At 40.1% G+C, this 14646-nt stretch overlaps 2 protein-coding genes across 7 annotated transcripts in view; one reads left to right on the top strand and one right to left on the bottom strand.

Moving 5' to 3' along the window:
* GART (phosphoribosylglycinamide formyltransferase, phosphoribosylglycinamide synthetase, phosphoribosylaminoimidazole synthetase) overlaps positions 1-9853 on the bottom strand; it is a 30453-nt gene extending 20600 nt beyond the window's left edge. Inside the window, exons 1-7 of one of the 2 annotated variants that reach the window (XM_004429571.3) lie at positions 9756-9853; positions 6951-7134; positions 4698-4793; positions 4045-4219; positions 2531-2642; positions 1673-1741; positions 768-893 (exon numbers count right to left, since the gene is read on the bottom strand). In XM_004429571.3, coding sequence (XP_004429628.1) covers positions 768-893; positions 1673-1741; positions 2531-2642; positions 4045-4219; positions 4698-4793; positions 6951-7095 — 723 coding nt within the window. In that variant the 5' untranslated portion in view covers positions 7096-7134; positions 9756-9853. The remainder of the gene's footprint in view (positions 1-767; positions 894-1672; positions 1742-2530; positions 2643-4044; positions 4220-4697; positions 4794-6950; positions 7135-9755) is intronic. The other variant, XM_087418131.1, reaches the window with a different exon arrangement.
* An 876-nt stretch (positions 9854-10729) lies between these two features.
* The window catches only part of SON (SON DNA and RNA binding protein), a 32564-nt gene continuing 28647 nt past the window's right edge, over positions 10730-14646 (top strand). For 2 of the 5 annotated variants that reach the window (XM_087418127.1, XM_087418128.1), the window contains exons 1-2: positions 10741-10894; positions 13981-14147. In XM_087418127.1, the coding sequence (XP_087274253.1) occupies positions 10818-10894; positions 13981-14147 (244 nt within the window). In that variant the 5' untranslated portion in view covers positions 10741-10817. Of the gene's footprint in view, positions 10895-13980; positions 14148-14646 lie in introns of all 5 variants that reach the window. The other 3 variants (XM_087418130.1, XM_087418129.1, XR_015548714.1) reach the window with 3 other exon arrangements.

Here is a 14646-nt window from a genome sequence, read left to right as displayed (position 1 = left end):
AAACTATCTAAAAGGCACTATATTATTAGCACAACGATTATGACTATCATCAGTGAAAAGAATGAGTGAGTTGCTGAAGTGCTACTCTACTTATAATACACTCAACACAGGTTTCTTATAAAAACTGTCCAGAAATTGTTTGGAAACATAATTTATCTATCCATTATGAAGTAGAAAGACCAGAGAACAAATTGTGGTCTGACTTGGTTCTCAATTCATCACAAACACACACATACTCTTACTGAGCACTTACGTGCTGGGCCCTGTATATCCAAAGACAAATAAAAGACAATTGGAGGGGCTAGAAAGATTTGTTCAATCCATACTTAAGTTAGGTCTTCAAAGGCTTTTATTTTTTTTTTATTTTTTAAAGATTTTATTTATTTATTTTTTTCCCCCCAAAGCCCCAGTAGATAGTTGTATGTAACAGCTGCACATCCTTCTAGTTGCTGTATGTGGGACGTGGCCTCAGCATAGCTGGAGAAGTGGTGTGTTGGTGCGCGCCCGGGATCTGAACCTGGGCCGCCAGCAGCGGAGCGCGAGCACTTAACCGCTAAGCCACGGGGCCGGCCCATCTTCAAAGGCTTTTAGAAAAGGTCAGTTTTAGAGTGAGACTAGAAGAGATACTTTTCAATTAATAGGAAAACCAAATTGCTGATTAGTAGTATCATTTACAGAAATAAACAAAACAATGCTTTTCTGTCTAAGGGCTCTTTGAGAAGACCTAACAATTACTGCCGAACTTCAGCTGAGTCTCCGTGAAGTACCTGAGGGGCTGGACAATAGGCTCCCATTCCCCCCGTGTTGGGGCCATGATCTCCCTCCAGCAATCTCTTATGGTCCTGTGCTGGCGGCATGGGGGCCACAGTCCTTCCATCAGTGAAGCACAGACACTGTAGAGAAAACAAAACAGTCCACCTACCTTAAATGCCAAAAAGTAAAAAATTAATTTAATAAGGAGAACTATAGGTACCTTAACTCTTCTTAGAGGAAAAGTTTTCTTTTTTTAAAGTAAAATGAGTTGAAACAAATAACCCTAAGCTACCGACATCAAGAATCAGAAGATCTTGCATACTCAGTTTCTGAAGGGTCTGTAATTTTTGAGCTAGGTTAGGAAAAAATCAAGCTACTCTTAAAGTAAAATATTTCAATCTCTTTCCCCTCTTTTCTTTTTTTTGAGGAAGACTGGCCCTATGCTAACCTCTGTTGCCAGTCTTCCTCTTTTTTTCTCCCCAAAGCCCCAGTATGTAGTTGTGTATCATAGTTGGAGAGCTGTAGCTCTTCTATGTGGGACGTTGCCTCAGCAAGGCTTTGGTCCTTGCTGTGAGAAGGTCCGTGCCCAGGATCCGAACCAGCGAATCCCCTGCACCGCCGAAGTGGAACACACGAACTTAACTGCTATGCCACCAGGCTGGCCCCTAACCTTTCCCCTCGTTAAATAATGTGTGATATAAGTCCAAGTCCCCTACTGATATACTGGGGATGATTAAAAGAGGATAAACTATTTTTTTATTTGCATCCCAAATACTAAACGTATACAAATTCCTTTGTAACTGCTGGGTTTATGCTTTTAGAGGAAGCAACCAGAGTAAATCAAGTCTTTTTGGGACTCATAGGTCAGATAACACAGCTTCTTGTACTCTATAAAAGCCAAAACGATGAATATACGTACAGACACCTCTTCTCCTTCAAGAAGTTCTTCAACGACAATTGTTTCTCCAGCTGCTCCAAAAGCTTTATCCTTATTGTAGATTAAAAAAAAAAAAAGAGGTAAATTGTAAGCTTTTAATATCTACTTAATTGGCTGTTGTCAATTTCTACCATTTGTATTTTGAACCATGGCACTAGTATTGTAACTTCCCTTTCCTGTTCTGAAAGCCTCAAAGCGACATATAAATGTTTCCTATTTTTAAAGTGGCAATGATGTAGAGCTAACATTGGCACAGATGAAATGAACACATCACTAACGTTCTCCTGGGGAGCCGGCAATCCAGATTCAAATAAGGTAACAGAAAAACAGATGTTTTCATCATTACCATTTAATTCTTATTTCTGATTATAATTATATATGTTTGCCTACAATAATTATACTAAAGAATGTCTATGAAAGTAGATTTCTACAAGGGCGGGAACCCACAACAACCAAGATGGATCATAAAAGAAAAGCAAAGTATATTAATTCATTGTTTCACTATTCTTAGACCTGGGACACACAGGACAAATACTTTTGTCCTCATGGATGGTTGAGAATTTATTCATGTGTTCTATAGTCTGAGGATTTTCTACCTTTCAGTAGCAGACAACAAACGATGCTAGAACTTACTTCCAAAGAATAGAATCATGGTTTAGCCATCAGTGCGGATCTGTAACAACCCTTTTATAGAATGGATTATAATACATCGTATTATAAAAAATAACTTACCCGTGTGTTTGGTAGATATGTTTTCCTTATCTTGAGGAACATTTTGTAAACTCAAGAGTATCTAGTGTGACTAGAAAATTGTAAACTTATTCAGAGGACTCCACCTACCTGCATGATCTCCAGGACAGCTCTGCAGGCCTCTTCTTTGTTCTCTGCAACAATCACTCCTTTCCCAGCGGCAAGCCCACTGGCCTTCACAACCAAAGCAGGGAAGTCTGCCCTGTGAAGACAGAGGAATCTTCAACATCCAATAAACCCTTGTAATTCAAAAGTTTAAAATGCTTTGGGATTTTGTAATGATATGTTATAGCAACAACTGAAAAGCAGAAAGAAAAAAATTACTGATCATACCACCTTCATTGTGATGTGCTTCCTGCCAGGATTTTTTCCCTATGTATTGCTTTATAGTTGTGATCATGTGGTACATACCATTTTGCATTCTTCATTCATGAGATCAGATAGGCAAAATCTTTGGAAGAATAAAGCAGGTGTATAGCACGAATACGCAATGATCTTTGAGAAACAAAGCAATGAATCGTACTCTCATTCAAGTAGAAGACGTGGCTGTATAAGACCAATATAAGCAAGGATACACAGACCATTTCTTGAAGTACACATAAGAAACTGCTGTTGGTAGTTTCTTCTGTTGACTGGGACTGGAAATCTGGAAGGAGACTTACCCAAAGTAAGTAACAAAATTGTTAGTTACCCAAGGCATTTCGCTACTAGGAAATAATAATATTTAGTGTCTAAAAACTCTGTAGGATGAAGAATGAATAAAGAACGAAATTGACTCAACTAAAAGGAAAACATACCAGGTAACAGGGAGAAGTGTCAACAAAAACAGGCAAAGGCACGTGTCTACCAATATTCATTAACTGCTCAATGTTTTCCACATAATAGAGGACAAAGGATGTTTATTTTTAGGACTTAGAATTGAGGGCCGGCCCTGTGGCTTAGCAGTTAAGTGCTCTCGCTCCGCTGCTGGCAGCCCGGGTTCGGATCCCGGGCTCGCACCAACGCACCGCTTCTCCGGCTATGCTGAGGCCACGTCCCACATACAGCAACTAGAAGGATGTGCAACTATGACATACAACTATCTACTGGGGCTTTGGGGAAAAAAAAGGAGGAGGATTGGCAATAGATCTTAGCTCAGAGCCGGTCTTCCTCAGCAAAAAGAGGAGGATTAGCATGGATGTTAGCTCACGGCTGATCTTCCTCACAAAAATAAAAAAAAAAGACTTAGAATTGAGTAGTGGTGCCCAAAGGCTCAGTGATGATTCTTTACTCTGGTTAATTATTTATGAAAAAAATCAATATCCTTTATGTTGTAGGATGTCACTGTGTCTGTCAATTTGGCTGTGAAAAGAGCACATGACTGCAGAACCAAATGTATCTTTTCCCCTAGAAACTATTCACTAATAAATATTAAAAAATTCATCTTTCTGCAAGGCCACAAGATTGTAGAACTATATATACAGAGAACTGATATTGGAAAAAGGCAATCTACATAGTATGAGTTTTTTCCCATAGTTATATTATAAACTCACGACATAAAAGTGACCTATATATTTAAATATCATAATAAAACATCTGCTCTTCACAGGTGGTCTTCTATCTACCTCATAATAAAGCTGCAGGCCTCTTCAGGTTTGGTGAAAGCTTTCCATTGTGCAGTTGGGATTCCATGTCGATCCATAAACTCTTTGGCAAACCTTTTGCTGGACTCCAACTGAGCTGCTTCTGCTGTGGGGCCAAAGCATCGCACTCCCGCAGACATCAGGTCCCCAACAATTCCTATTGATGGAAACAAGCAGCCTTAGGTTAGCCAAGATCTCTGCAGGGGCTTTTTATACTGGAAGAAGAATTAGGATTAGACTAAAACTACACTGAGATAAGGCAGATGACTAGTGGTAGAGAATAAGCTTTTCATGTTGTCTATAGGATATACACAAAAACGCTACTAAAATGTGATTTAAATCTAGCAAAAGTTATTTGTTATATTCATATATGTGGATTATTAAATAGACGCCAGAATAGAGCAGAATAAAAACATAAAATGCTTTCCATGCCTGCAAATTTGATCTCTCATTCATCTCATTACTGATGCTTGGGAAACAAGTCTAGAATCCATAAATTTCAAGAGGGTGAAAGCTCTTTTTCCAATGTAATATTATATTAGACTTCCATATCTATAAAATGAATTAGATTAGATGATCTCTAAGCTCTTGTTGGCACTGCATATACTCTAACAATAAACAGAAATGAACTTTACCGGCAGCCAGGGGTGCCTCTGGTCCAACAACTACGAATTCAATTTCCTCATCTTTGCAGAACTGAGCAAGGGCAGTGTGATCACTGATGGAGATGGCTGCGAACAGAAAAAAGAAACAAACCTAGCTCACTTACAAAAACATTTTTTAACTTAACTGTCATGCTGAAAGCTAAGCACTATACTTTGGTATGCCTGTTAACTCTTGGTTTTCTGTAATTGGTAGAGGTGATAGTTTCACCATGAGAAATTCAGAGCAGAGTGCATTAGGCTAACCAACAAAGCTCAGCTGTCTGCTATCACTGCAGCCAGTTGGATGAAAATACAAGCAAGCATCCCAAAGAGCTATAAAGTACTTTCTCGACTATGGTGTTCATGTCACTAGTGTTGACTGCATAGTAAACAAAAAATCTATCACAGAATGTAGTCAGAAACTGGTTTTTTAATGTCACTCATTCAAGACTTACCGAGAAACACTATGTGCTAGATACTGTCCTAGGCACTGGGGTTAAGATGTTAACACAGACAGGTCCCTACACTTAGGATGCTTATATTCCACCATGGGAATGTTGGGTAATAAATATACAAGCAAAAAAATACCAAGTGTGAACAAATTAGGCAAACTGGATATGAGGTGAACTGGGAGGCTATTTCTGGTCAGGAAGGGTCTCTTCACGCAGAGACGTTTAAGCTAAGAATGGAATGATGATTTTTAAGACCTAGCTCACTTCTCCAACCTACAAGCCAGGTAAATTTTCTTTCTTGATGAAGTTCTAAGCGACTAACAGTAGGATCAGCCATATCCTAAGCAGAGGTTGGTTCTATAGGTGCTCTCCTGCCTCACTGTATCTGGACCGCCATTCCTAAGTTGGCTGAAGTCTCACATATTACCCTACATACGACATGTTACTCTGCACACATGTGATATTTGTGATGTGCAGGGGATAAGCCTAGGAAGGGTAGAGTTCTCAATCTACAGGAACTGCCTGAGTGGGATAAGGATGGAGTACCATGCACTCTGGGTTAGTAGCTGCAAACACAACTGGGCTGAGCAGAGCCAACTACCTCAGCACAGCAGAGGGTGGCAAGAGGAAGAGGACACACCTAACCTCTGTCGATGTAAGTGGTAGCAGTTTCATGACAATCTTGGGAGATTTTCATGGGCTGGCCTGCATGACATCAATTAAATCCAGATAAAAATGTGCCAGTTCTTCAATAAACAGATACAATACATCACCCCCAGAGCTAAGATCCCAGGGAAGCATATATTTTCTTATCTATCTTTTTCTTATTACTTTTGGTCCTGTGTACACAATTATCTTCTCCCAGTTTGTGGCTTGTTAGGTCTACGTTCTTCTCCCCACAAATATTATGTGCCATGTAGGGTACTAGGCATCATGCATACAATGCAAAACAAGACAGTGAGTCCTTTGCCCTCATGTAGCTTACATTCTAGATCTTACGTTCTAGGGGGGCAAGGAAGATAGGCAATAGACAACAGAAAAGTAAAAATAAATACAGACAACGGTTCATGACTGAAAACTGGATTTGCTTTACTTAGAAACTTTACGAAAGACCTCTTTGAGGAGGTAATGTATAAGTTGAAACCTGAATGATGAGAAGCCAGTCATGCTAGGGGTGGGAACAAATACAAAGTCCTAGGCAGCTGTGTTTGGGAAATTGGCAGGACCGCATGTGGTAGAGCACAGTGGAAAGAAAATGAAGAATTATATAAAAGATCTGGCTGGAAAGGCAAGTGGAAGCCAGATCACAAAGGGCTTTGTAAGGCATATTAAGGAGTTTGAGTTTTATTCTAAGTACTATGGGAAGCCACTGAAGAGTTTAATGTAGCATATGATCTGATCATTTTTTCATTTTTACCAGTGGAAGACATAAGGGTTGAGATCTATTATGGAATTAGAATTGCCAGAACTTACATTTAATAGTACAGCTCAACTTCTCATTTCCAAAAATACACATCAAAATGCCTTTTACCTCTATTAGACACTTGTGACTTTTCCAATGGATGTGTTTTATAAGGTTTAAACTAATTTAAGGTAAGGAGATGCCACACTCTGAACAACAGGATATCTAAAATTTACAACATATGCCAAGTATTCAAATTACCACACAAATTTTAAGGTTAGGAAAAGTATTCAAATCAGAATAGCAAGTGACCTTATAAAGAACAGACGTAGGTGACAATTTATCATTTACAATTATTAACTATTACTCCCCACTTTAAAACATAATTACCAGTATTTGACATCTTTTCGGAGGAGGCAGTGCCTGCATTTCCTGGAGCAACCAGTACTTGTTTGACATGATTAGACTGAGCAAGTTTCCAGGCCAGCGTATGTTCCCTTCCTCCATTGCCAATTACAAGTACTCGAGCTGCCATTGCTGTCTGCAAAGCAGGAATTCAAAAGGAAAATGAAAGCTGCAGAAAGAAAAGCATAGTTGGTATTTCAGAATGCACATACTTCAGAAGTCACGATTTCTAAACATGATTTACGTAGTCATTTGTATTCATACAATGACATTTTATTCCAACAATTTATTTGTGAAAAATTAGGATTCATAATTTAAGAAATATGACTGTACTCATAATGATTAGGGAGGTATTTTAAAAATGAGGCAGACGGGCCTAGACAGCTAGGTTAAGGAATGCAACAGCGACTTAGCTCTTTACCCGTTAAAAAAAAAAATCTATGAATAATCACCCTTCCTTGGGCTTCTCCTTTAGAAGATTTAGTAATCATCAAGCCTCAGTTAAAAATGAATCTTGATGTTTTAAAAATAGACCCAAAACTTGAAATAACTTTTTTTGTGTGTGTGAGGAACATTGGCCCTGCGCTAACATCCATTGTCAATCTTCCTCTTTTTGCTTGAGGAGGATTGTCCCTGAGCTAACATCTGTGCCAATCTTCCTCTCTTTTGCATGTGGGATACTGCCACACCATGGCTTGATGAGCAGTGTGTAGCTCCATGCCTGGGATCCAAACCAGCGAACCCTGGGCCACCGAAGCTGAACGCGTGAACTTAACCACTATGCCACCGGGCTGGCCCCGAAATAACTGTTTTTAAACCTTGAGATCATATAGATAATAGACATTAAAGTTATCATAAATTGGAAGCAATATTAAGACTGGGGGCTACAAAGTCAGATAGTAAATATTTTCACCTTTGAGGGCCATAATCTCTGTAACTACTACTGAACTCTGTCACCGTAGCACAAAAGCAGCCACAGCCAATACATAAATGGATGCTAGGTCCAGTATACATAGGCAGTGGCCTGTAGGTCATAGTCTGCACTAAGCAATAGGAAGCTACCAGAGGTTTGTAAAGAATAAGCATGGCTGTGTTTCAAAAAAACTTTATTTATGGATACCGCAATTTGAATTTCATATAATTTTCATGTGTCAAAAACATCATTCTTCCTTTTATTTTTTTTCCAATCATTTAATGATATAAAAATTATCATTATTTGGTGGGCTGTACCAAAACAGGCGGCAGGAAGGATTTGGCACTAGGGCCGTAGTTTGCTGACCCCTGATTTAAGAAATTAGTGCAATAAGTTAGAAAATTGGTAGAAAAGTCAAAAATCAAATCTAAACACATCTCACTTTAGTTCTGGCATATGATTCTGAGCAGGATGGGTGCAATAGCGCTCTCTTTCAACTCAAGCGAGCAGTGTGACATTGACTAAGCTTTTACTATCTGTAATTCAATTTCTTCACATCTTAAAAGATGGAAGTAAGAGAACTTGCCTTATGAGGCTACTTAACTGAAATGACATTTATAAACAATTAGTGCAACTTCTGACACTCAGCAGCAGTAAACGCTAACTTGCTATATTTTATTTATTACTTTTACCTAAATTGATAGTACTTTACGGATAGAAAGAAGTTCTAACAGGAAAAAAAAAAAGCCAAAGTAATGAATAATTTGTCACATTAATTTACTAATTTTCAGAAAACATTTATGTAGAAGGCAAACTGATAACAGGAAAAAGAAGACTGAAATCAGTAACTTATGAGATGATAGGATTACCCATTTAAAGAAAAATCTAACCTGATAATATAAAAAACACTTTTTGAGCACTTACTTGTGCCAGATGCTATTCTAAACTGTTTTCATGAATTACCTCACTTAATCTTTGTAAGAATTCTATGAGGTAGATACTATTACCATCCCCACTTTACAGATAAAGCGAGGTCCAGTAAAATTGCTAGAGGTCACTAGAGCCAGTAAGGGGTGGAGCCTGGATTCCAACGGATGCAGTTTTGCTTTAGATACCCTAACGATTGAGACGGTGATCACTGAAAATTTGAGGAGAGAAAAAAACCCTGCTAAATTACCCTCAGAGGGGGACAAGCTATTTTAGTTTAATGGAAAACACAGACTTGGCACGTGTATTAAAATATCTGAAATAAACATACCTTTGAACCTGGAGAAAATATTACGTTCAGTTGGAATACGAGGGGCAGGGAAGGGAAACTGTCCTGGTTAGTAAAGTGGATCACTGAAATAGCATTAGGACTCAGCTGGAAGGAATCTACCTCAGGAGCGGGGAGCAGGCCTTGTTTTGGGCCAAGACTCTGCCCCTTAAGCTGGGATACTTTGAGGGACTTAATTAACCTTCTTAGGCCTCTGTCACCTAAATGGGTAACATAACGAGAATGAGAGATCCAGGCAAAGCCATTTCAAAAGATTTGGTGAATGATATAAAGCAGAAACCAATTCCAAAAGTCGACGAAATAATCTGCTGGAGGCAGTGGGTGCATAACGAGAAAATACGCAATTGAGGTTTACGACCTAAAAAAAGCCTAAAGACACAAAAAGGTCCCGACATCTTACAAAGCAGGGAAAGTGACAGAGCCAATGGAAACCTCAGTCCAAAGAAGTGAAAAGCACATGGTCACCCCCCACCACCCACGGCGTTTAAAAATAAGAAGACAATCCCCACAGCCGAACAGTTCCTACAGTTTCATTCGATGCCTGGTATTAAAGCCCCCAACCAAAGCATAAATGGACTTAAAAGCGGAGGGGGTTACGCACCGACACAAGGCCGTCTCCAGGTTGCACTCACCCGCCTCGCCTGCCCGCGCCGGATGTCGGCCGAGCGGATGCGGGCCCGCGCCTCCCCGCCCGCCCCGCGGGGCTTCTCCTCCCCATTGGTCGGCGCGGCCCCTGGTTCCCGCTGCGACGGGGTTAAGTGGGACTCCCTCCCGCGCCGGGCGCGCCCTGAGCCTACTCCAGAGCAAGGCTACCAGACCCTGGCGCGTTTCTCTTGTAACACTAGAGGATCAGGCCCACGTAGCGTGTCTGTTCCTTCTCGGGAGCCTCCTAAGCTCAGAGGAGGGGCAGCGCCAAAATGCTAACTCCACGCTTAGCTGCTTGTGTTGCTAACGAGGCAGAACTGACCAGGCAGCGCGTACAAGTCTCGTGACACGCCTGGCGCCTGACGGGACTAGAATGCACCAACCTCTGAATGCAGATCGCTCAGGACCTCCCGCCTATTGCTTAAAAAAGAAAAAAAGGAAATGAAGCCGATTATAGGATACCCTGCGAGAGAGATGGGGTGAAAGCGTGTTCTTCGTATTTGCACCACAGTGGGGGCGGGCGCTGATTAATGCTTTTCCGGATGCATCTCCCTGCTGAAACTCAACTTGGCGCCACCCGGGAATGTTGGGGGGCCCGTATCAAACACCATGTTGCCCTTCTTGCTCCCTTTCCTCTTGACATCTAATCTCGGGCGTTCGGTGGCTAAAATAAGCCTCTTAAGTCCCCCAAACACCGTTGGGGACTGACAGACTAAGCTCGCAGACTCCCCTCAACAGAGACTTCTCCTGTAATGGCGCCTGCGTCAGTCACTAACATGGCGGACACAGTCGTGCGCGGCGCAAACGTCAGCAGCTCTACCCCAGACGCTCAGAAACAGCGGAGGAGAGCGGGGCCGTCTTCACTGATTGGTTCAGCGGCGGAACGTGCCGGCCTGGGCGCTCTCCCAGGAGCCAATCAGGACGGCGAGAGACGGAATTGGCCTCTGCGCCTCCTCCCGAGGCATGCTGGGAGCCTGGAGGACTAGCGAGGAGGAGTTGAGAGAACGGAGCGGACGCCATGGCGACCAACATCGAGCAGATATTTAGGTCTTTCGTGGTCAGTAAATTCCGGGAAATTCAACAGGAACTTTCCAGGTAAACGTTTCCCAGACTCTTCTGCTCCCAAGGGACCGATAGGGCGCCGTGTAGCCTTCCATGGCACTTCTCTTTTGAGGCGCCGTCGTTCCTCGCCTCAGGCCCCGCTACAGCCCCGCCTGGGCCTGGGATCCATTTTCCGGGCCCTCCCCCCCCATCCGTTCGCTCCCTTCCCAGCCAGGAACTTCGCCCTTTCCCAGGGAACCCCAGACTCCCTCTTCTAGAACCGAGTTACGATGCTCGCCCTCCTCTCCGGTTTGGTCATCCCCTACCCTTTGGCTCCTCGGCGGCCTGGGTGTCCGCCGGGGACGGGCCTAGTTCCTGCCTCGGCTCCTCCTCCGCCGCCGCCGCCGCGTCCCCCTCCCGCTCCCCGCCTCCGCGGCTCTCGCCGGCCGGTGCCTCTGACCGGAAAGGGTCTCTAACGGCCGTTTCTTGGGTAATCTTAAATCCGCTTTATTATTGCAAGCTGCAGATCATTTGGGGATCGGGATCCTTTAATTAGATTATTTGGGCCCTAGTGTCCAGTGGCTTCCACCAGGCCGCGTTCTAATAGCTTAGCAATTTAAAACGGGTCAGATTCACGTTAGCTACTTTGGCGAAATATTCCAGGCGGGGATGGAAGGGTACTTGGAATTACTCGTGATTTCTGAATTTACCAAGTGGAAAGCGGGGTTTGTGTGTAGGTCTCTGTTTTTTTTTTTTTTGCTACCCCTGCCCCAAGTGACATATTTGAGCAGCACGTTTCTTTTGCCTTTACTGTTAGAATTTACGTAGTTTATCCTCGATTCCCCAAATTTGAACGGGAAGAGATTTCCGAAGAAATAGTTGTTTGCTCAGTAGGGAGAATAGCGTGGGTCATGTTGTCGTTCAGTGGTTGTCTTTTAGTATTTTTGCTTTGTATAACGTAGCTGTTTGTTCCGAGTTCAGATGTTTTTGCTAGTTGTCTTTTAAAAGTTGAGAGCAAGAGCAATACGTGGATTTGAAAATCAGCCGAAAACGCAATTGTAAATTACGCACTCAAATTAACATAGAGTTATTGGGGGCAATGATGTAGTATTGCTGGAATTATTATTCTTGCAGGATATATTGTTTTTTAACTGGAAGGTGTATCTCTTCACTCATTTCACTGCTTTAAAATTTTTTTTATGCTAGTGATTTTAGGTTGATGAGAAAAGACCTGAGCTAAGGGAATATAATTTTCCTGAAAACTTTTTAATAGTTGCGTGCAATAAGTAGTTGTGTTTTTTTATTGTAATGTCTTGTTTTTATTCCTTTTAAGAATCAGTTTTTGTAATAGAAAATGAGTTTCACTGTAGAAAATTTAGAAAAAAGAGGAGAAAGAAAATAAAAATCCACCAATTAATTATATTGATGCTCTTTATGTCCTCTCGTTTTTTTCCTTTGCGTACAGTTGCACATACATGTTTTGAGAAATGTGATCGTGTTTTGTGTTGTTTTTTTTCACGTAATATACATATGGTGAACAAGTTTGTGTTCTATTACAGTCTTAGTAGTCTTTTGGGACTTTTTCATGGCTCTTTAGACTTCTATTGTAGGAACGTATTGATGGATAGGTGGTTTGAAATTTTCATCCCTTTTCAGCAATTGAGGTAAACATTCTGATAGCCTTAAGAGGATAACTTTCTCATAGACTGGCCTTTTTAGTGAGGTAATTATGTATGTGTAAGTGCTTAAGAAAAGTGTAAAATAAAGAGCTCTGGAAAGAAAATCTAAAAAGGATATTAAAGCAATTTATTACTAGAGGAATGCTCAGCTTCTTAAATAATAGGTAATATGTTACCAGTCTGAAAACAAATTTTTGATTATTTGCCGTTTCAGTGAGCTATATTTGCATTTTTTCCCACCTGTTTTTATATGTATCAGTTTGGGTAAGGAGATTTCCATTTAGATAGTTATCATATATAGATGGGGGTTAGGAATATGAGCTCTGGTTTTGAATACCAGTTTCACCTCTTAATAGATGTGACCTTCAGCTAGGTTTGTTGTCTTCTCTGTGCCTCGTTTTCCTCGTTTATAAAATGAGAGTAATAATGCTGATCTTAGAGTTTTGTTAGGATTAAATGAGTTATTAAAATGTACAATTGAGTGACACTAATAAATAGTCAATAAATGTTCATTGTTATTATATGATTCATTATATTAGAAAACCAACTGTTCCTTAATAACATTTAGTTGAATACTGAATTTTTTAATTTTTTGACTGTTCAGGCTTTTATCAGGTATTGGAAGCATAAGTTTTTGTTAGCTGTGTCTGTTTTGGTAGCTAAAATTTAAGTTAAATTGTTGAAGTTATTTTTCAAAACAATTTTGTAAATTTAAGCAAAAATAGTAAGAATGACTAGGTAAATGTCAAGATTGTTCTGGCTCTGTGAATTGAAAATATGTGAAGCCGTTCATTCCTTTACTGTTAGTATAAATGAATTGTCACTTGTTTTACATGAATTTTTTTTGAACACCAGGAATTTTTTTAATCCCAGGATTTTTGATAACTGGATAAAAATGTTTTTAAAGTTTATGGCATTTCAGTAACTTAAGTCTAAACCTGATCAGAGGCTGCAAGTTACCCTTTTTACTTAATGTGTTTGTGGCTAACTTTGTGTTCCTTGATACTGATTATGATCCGTGCACAGGTGTGGCTTTATCGTGGCTATAGCTTCTCCCATAATGTTAGGTCATATATTTTTCTTTGGATTTGAGATGGCAATCTTAATTTTCCTTCCCTGAGATAAATATGCAGGTAACCTAAATCTAAATCAATTTAGGTTTCTGGGAGAATTTTATTAAAAAAAAAAAAAAAAAAAGATGAGCTTATAAATTTGTTCAGAGACTTTTTCTTAACTTTCACAGTTCTGAAAACTGTAATTGTGTAAAAGTGAAAATGTACCAACTATAAATAGATAGTGTTAAGGAATCACTATTGGCAGGGAATATCATCTGAAAGAAATACAAAAATAGTGAAATGTGTGAACAATATAAGATTATTTTACTTATTTGAGTTACAAATCTAAAATTATTATATGATATAGTAAAAATATTAATGAATTTTGGTAACTTTTCTTGTCAAGTGGAAGGAGTGAAGGCCAGCTCAACGGTGAAACAAATACACCTGTTGAAGGAAACCAGGCAGGTGATGCAGCTGCGTCTGCCAGGAGCCTACCAAATGAAGAAATAGTGCAGAAGATAGAGGAAGTACTTTCTGGAGTCTTAGATACAGAACTACGATATAAACCAGGTAAGTTGGAGATAATTAGCTGTCTCAAAAATTTTGTTCTAAGAGTTTTTAAGAATTAACAGTATTATTTCTTGACTGCAGAGAACATTTAAAATGTTCATTAGATCCAAAACTTCAAAAATTTCTAAGTTTTAGTTTAATTGATTTACCTTCTTTGAAAATACAGTTGTACTGAAACATGAGCATTGATGCACTTGTTTGCTTTGCTGGTGCAATATAACTTTATCTGATTCAGTCTTGTAGCGCCTCAATGCCAAGATTTTGAATGTAGGTTTTCATTGAACAGTTGTGTAAATGTCAGTTTTGGGAGATACGGGAGTCTGGACCAAATCTGTAATGATTTTAAAACCCTGGGAGGTTTTATTTTAAAGCCCTAGCTTAGAGATTGCCTTGTTTTTGCATCCATCCCTCTTAAAAGTACAATGAATGGAGAGGGATCATTGCTTGGATATTTAACGTTTTCGGAATTGATTAAATAATTGATGTTTGGAAATGAAAG

The sequence above is a fragment of the Ceratotherium simum genome, chromosome 27 (genome assembly GCF_057802395.1).
Source record: "Ceratotherium simum simum isolate JZ-2026a chromosome 27, ASM5780239v1, whole genome shotgun sequence".
Lineage (NCBI taxonomy): Eukaryota > Metazoa > Chordata > Mammalia > Perissodactyla > Rhinocerotidae > Ceratotherium > Ceratotherium simum.
The sequence above is the reverse complement of the archived record's forward strand: the minus strand, read 5'-3'. Positions and strand labels throughout refer to the sequence as shown.